Source organism: Triticum aestivum, chromosome 4D (assembly GCF_018294505.1).
Source record: "Triticum aestivum cultivar Chinese Spring chromosome 4D, IWGSC CS RefSeq v2.1, whole genome shotgun sequence".
NCBI classification, from domain to species: Eukaryota; Viridiplantae; Streptophyta; class Magnoliopsida; order Poales; family Poaceae; genus Triticum; species Triticum aestivum.
Window position 1 is genome coordinate 14,134,143 of NC_057805.1, and position 5,824 is coordinate 14,139,966.

General features: G+C 43.1%; 1 protein-coding gene across 1 annotated transcript; it reads left to right on the plus strand.

The window, feature by feature from the left end:
- Positions 1–601: 601 nt before the first annotated feature.
- LOC123095756 (uncharacterized) lies at positions 602–5,487 on the plus strand. The gene is made up of 2 exons (XM_044517320.1): positions 602–1,998; positions 5,241–5,487. The coding sequence occupies exons 1-2, from the start codon at positions 692–694 to the stop codon at positions 5,281–5,283; spliced, it is 1,350 nt and encodes a 449-aa protein (XP_044373255.1). The 5' UTR covers positions 602–691; the 3' UTR covers positions 5,284–5,487.
- The last annotated feature ends 337 nt before the right edge of the window (positions 5,488–5,824 follow it).

A 5,824-nucleotide genomic window follows, 5' to 3' on the forward strand; every position in this document is an offset into this window, starting at 1 on the left:
GGGCCGACCAATTTAACGCTAGATAAATTGAATGTTAGTTCCGATTTTGGAAACCTTCTACAAGGTCCTTGGATCGGTGTGTGTCCCTTTTTTGTTTCTTTTTTATTTTCTATGTTTTCAAAAAAGTTACCTTTTTTTAAAAAAATGTTTGGAATTTTTAGAAAATGCTTTTAGATTAAAAAAGCATTTTTGGGTGTGTTTTCAAATATTATTTGGAATTTACGAAATCCGCATTTTCAGAATTTGTTCACAGTAAAAAAGCATTTAAAAAATTGTTTTTTAAATGATTCCATTTTTTAGAAAACCGTAACTTCATTTTTCAGAAATTTGAAAAGTTGTTCGCATTTTCAGTAAATATTTTCTTTTACAATAAAATATATTCATATTTCGAGAAAAGTTAGATTCGTTTCAAAAAGGTTGCTACAATTGACCTTTTTTAGAGAATGCAACAATGAGCTTTTTGTTTTTGAGAATGATGCAACAATGAGCTGATTGCTATAGTACCGAGCGTTACAGAGTCGGGCCGGCCCAGTCGTTGCCTCCTCTGTGCGTTGGAGTCCCCGAGATAAATATCGACTCGTTCAGTGTGTGCCAGCGAGCCCATCCATAGATTCATCTCTCCTCCCTGCGTTAGGGTTCCACTCCCGTTCCTCCTCCGGCCGCCACCTCCGCATCGACCTCCTCGGTTGCCATGATGTTGGATGACAACCAACTCCGGGTGCTCCAGATCCCTCCGCCTATCCACCCCGACGATCCGGATTCTCCTCTCCCGGAGACCATCCTCATCGACTCGTTCGGCTACCTCAGCGACCGCACCAACGCCACCACCGCCAGGGGCCGCAGGAGCAGGACCAAGAAGAAGGGCAAGCGCATCCTGGTCACCTTCTGGCCGGTTGCCCCGCCGCGCGTCTCCTGCTTCACCGTCCACTGCCCAGATCTGAAGCCCAATGCATTCGCTGACATACCCAAGATCTCCTATACGGAGGGCGACCTCGTCCTGCTCAGGATCGCCATCTGCCCCGAACTCCCGTACGTGTACGGCAGGAACATCCGCTACTTCGTCTACCAGGCCGGCACCAAGAAGACGCCGCCGTCGGTCAAGCTCGTCCACTGTCCCGCCTACTTCAGGATCTACGACCAAGAGGTTGCCTTACTGCACTGCCACCACCAAGAGATGTTCTTCATCGCCGTGCTCCGCTGGGCCTTCATTGATCGGGATTACACCGACGGGCACTTTAATCTCCACCTGTACAACTCCAAGACAAAGGCATGGAACATCAAGTTGATGCTTCTTGATTCGCCCAAGGATTTTGAGTTCCGCTCTTTCAACAAGGGGATCACCATTGGAGGGGAGCTTGGTTCAGTGGGTTGGGTCGACCTTAGGCGGGGCATTATCATCTGTGACCTTCTCCTTGACAACCACAGTCTTCGCTACATCCCACTACCTTCGCCGCTGTCGCCCGATCCAGTCAGGGGTTATATGTTGTTTGTTCGGAACATCACTGTTCTCCAAGGTTACATCAAGTATTTTGAGATGCACAGTAACGTCAGACCGGGCTCAGACACTGGAAGCTCCCTGATATGTGAAGGTTGGATGGCTGCAACAAAAAAAATAAAAATTTCAAGCATTGGCTCTACTTCTGGTAGTGGCAACTGGGAGGAGGACTGTACTATCAGATGCTCAGATGATGTACCATTGGATAGCCCTGTGTATGCCCAAATGCTACCTAATCCGCAGGAGGGAGATGATGCCAAGCCAAGCCTGAAGAAAATTCGTGTAGGCTATCCTGCTCTTAGCTTGCATGACGGTGATGTTGTTTACCTTATGCACATGCCTGATCCCCGTGGGGATAAGGCCTGTGTGATTGCTCTTGATATGAGGAACAAGGCTGTAAAAGGCGTGGCTAATTTTGGCGGCTCTGGAAGACCCCTGGGTCATTCTTACACCTACTTTCCGAGTGGGATCTCCAAGCATCTGGGCATTTTCTCATCAACCAGGTAATTTCGTTAAGAGCTTTCATATCCTTTCGTAGCAAAATGATTTACAAACTGAAGTATCAAAGGTAAACCAACTTGTACTGGCAGCAGAGAGTACTTTGGGTACTTTTACTGAGTGGATGTGGATTTGTTACATCAATGTTTTTATTATGTTGTGCAAGTTAATATCACAAAAGAATGGGTTCCATCCATTACAATTCTGGTCATTATTTATTATTTCATTTGATCATGTGCAGCTACCAGCTAGTATTCTTTAGATCTACCTGATTTGTTGTTTCAAAATAACTACTGTATTTGTTTGAGGACGGTGAACATTGTGCCTGCATTTATCTCGCTAGCATTTACGTTTCTGTCCATAAATTCAGCACTTACTGCTCCCCTGTCACCGCATTTAAATTCCGTGGTTTCTGTTTGATTAGATGTATAAAAAAGGCTTCATTCAACAGACAAAATAACAAAAGTAAAGACAGTGTCCAGCTTAACTTCACCGCATTGTTCCCTAACCAAAGTTTCTGCTTGCTTATGGTGTGTTGCACATGAATGATTTCATGAGTGCGCCATGTGCTGTATCTTGCACGCCATGTAGTGTAACTAACCCCTATTGAAAATAATTCCACAGCCATTGTTCAAACGGTGCAAATGTGCACCAAGGAAATAAAATAATCCTATAGTTGGCTTATTTGAGGGGAAAATATTGCACACCATTGGTAGGTTATCTCATACCCAGGATTCAGCTTTCATGCATTGCGTCTTTCGTGCCATACTATTTCCTGGGCCATTGTCAAAACGATAAGATGCACTATCTGCACGAATTAAGCAATGTTTTCTTTTGTTGTGTGCAGCTGTTTGGTAGATAATCTTGCTTCTGTATTAAATGTTTATTTCTTTTGTGGGAACCGAAAAGTTTCCATCGCACACAAAATAAGCAAAGTGTAAGCCTAACCCAGCTGTTTTTCACCGGACAAAATGGGCAATTCCTATGGTTGGCTTATTTGAGGGAAAATGTTGCAGTGGCTCCATGGCTCCTGTAAAAATGGCAATACATTTAGGTCCCTGTACCTCATATTAGTTGTAATTCTAGTTTTGTTCAAAGACAAACCTTTCTTTCTATCTGTAACTACCGATTTCTAGAAATGCGCATAGTTTAGTCTTTAGTGTAACTCCATTTTTCACCCCCTAGTTTAACAATTGGCCCATTTAGCAGAAATTCTTCCCACTTGCCCCATTTAGTAAAAGTTGTGCCAGCTTTCACCTCCTTTTAAACATTACCCATTCTGTAAGGTGGGCCGAGTCATCAGGTCTACGTGGCTTGCCATATCAGAAGCATATTTAATCTCCGACTACCTTCTCAGGTCCTCGTCCGCACCGTTGTGCGGCAACTGTTGCAGCCACAATGTTCCCACCATTTGCTAGCCAGACACAGCTAAATGCCAGAGCTAGCTAGCGCATAATAGTGCACTAGTAGTAGTACACTTGTATCATCTTCAGCAAACTACTCCCTATTCCCAAGAAATTGCACGTATAGGGAGAGTTGAGGCAAAAAACCTGCTTCAGCAGTCTCCCTAAACCCAAAAAATTATCTCCTCAAATAGTGGAGAGTTGCAACCCTCCCCATAAATTTTCAATGCTTGCCATGTCAGTGCGCCGCCTCCATTGACCGCCGCGCCACTGGACCACTGCCGCCTGCTGGAACACCACCGCTGCCGCCGGACTTCTGTGCTGCCGTTGCTGGACATCCACGCCGCCGCCACCTGCCACCGCAGCCTCGACGAAAAGATGCAAATGAGAGAGAGGAAAAAAAATGACCCACTGGCAGGCGTGGCCCATTTGTTAGGGAGAGTTGTATTGGGACAAAATCGGCAATCACTATGGTTGGCTTATTTGAGGGGAAATATTGCAGTGGATCCGTGGCCCCTGTAAAAATTGCAGTACATTTAGGGTCTCCCTCTTCTTCATATTAGTTGTCATTCTAGTTTTGTCCAAAGTCAAACCTTTCTTTCTATCTTTAATAACTACCGGTTTCTAGAAATGCGTATAGTTTAGTGTGAACTCCATTTTTCAACCCCTAGTTTAACAATTGGCCCATTTAGCAGAAATTCTTCGCACTTATCCCATTCAGTAAAAGTTCTGTCAGCTTTCACCCCCTTTTAAACTTGACCCATTCTGTAAGGTTGCACCGAGTTATCAGCTCACGTGGCTTGCAATATCAGAAACATATTTTGCCCTGGCATATTTAATATCCGACTACCTTCTCAGGTCCTCATCTGCACCTTTGTGTGGCAACTGTTGCTGCCACAATGTTCTCACCTTCTGCTAGCCAGACCGAATTAAACACGAGAGCTAGCCAGAGCATAATAGGGCACTAGTAGTAGTAGTCCACTTAAGTAGAGTATTTTGGTTGTATTTTTCGTAATTATTGTTTTTGTTCTAGTACTAGTACGTAGCATAAAATTTCTGTGTGCCATGCATGTACAGGACAAGCGTGCATGCGCTAGCTTCTCTCTTCAGGTTTCAGCCAAGCGATCGATGAAGCAAGGACAGTAGCTACAACAAAGATCGTAGTAGAAGCAGCTAGGATTGTTGAAGTCGCGCATGGCCATGTAGACCTGATGAACGAGTCCTACCAAATAGAACTGAATAAACTGGCAAATGTTTCACTAAATGGGAAATGTTAACTGGTGAATGCGTTCAGTACTGTCCCTATATTTGTACCATTCATCAGATATTAGAGTTAGACTAAATAGGGTGAACAGGAGGAATTCCTATTAAATGGGGTAATTGCTGTCACAAATGTTAGACTATGGATAAAAAGTGAAATTCACTCTATAGTTCAAGATTATAAGATTTATATTTTTAGATTCACCATGACAATTATGCTCAGTCATTATACTGTACAAATTTCTAGGAATTGATGGCTAAAGATAGAAATGTTTGACTCGGGACAAATCTAGAATTTGAAACACAGGGAGTCGCATGGAATGGAAGAGAACTTGCAAGTTCCTGAAACTGGGTGTTGTATGACAAGAATACTCAATACAGTCAGAAAGAGATAGTGTGAACAAAATTGCTAATGTTAGTACTCCTTTGATGGAGAGCAGAGCGGTTGTTGGAATTTTAATTTAATTGGATAATAATTTGTTTATGGGTCTTCTGCTTTTTATAGTCAATGTTTAGATGATTTAACCTCTGCAAGTAGATATTTCATATCATCTAACAGAATTTTTTTACTCTCGTTTATACAGGCAAATATCGAATGCTGCTGAAACAAGTAGGGATGGCAAGTAAGAAGCTTGTTACCGAAATTTGAGTGCATGCTGGAAAGAAGTTTGAGTTCAAATTGTTCGAAGGCATGGTCAAAGCCCCGGTACAAAGAAACCTTAAGAAGTCTTTCCTACCTCATCCGTGATGCGTATGATGTGTTGCATTGCCAATGGACTTGTATTACTAAAAATCTTATGCATTGTATCGACTATATTTGTTGGCCGTGTGTGTCCACTATGTTCTATGCTAGCCATGTGAGGTCTTTATAAATAGACTTGCTAAAATAACCCTAAACCCAATCTTTTTTTATCATTAATTTCCTAGTGGTAACTGGATGTAGTTGATAACTAATTTTAGTGAAGCCTTGTGCGTGCGCTGGTTTATCTGGCTCCATGGTCGCGGGCTGTTAGTCCAGTAGTGAAACATTACTGCTTGTATCTTGCTCTCGTAGTCAGGGCATCTTCAAAGTCCACCCTTAGATCACTTTCCTACGTCTGGACCTTCGAAGCCATTCAACATAGGCATGGGCCGCCATTCAATATGAGCATGTATTGGTTTGCTTGAC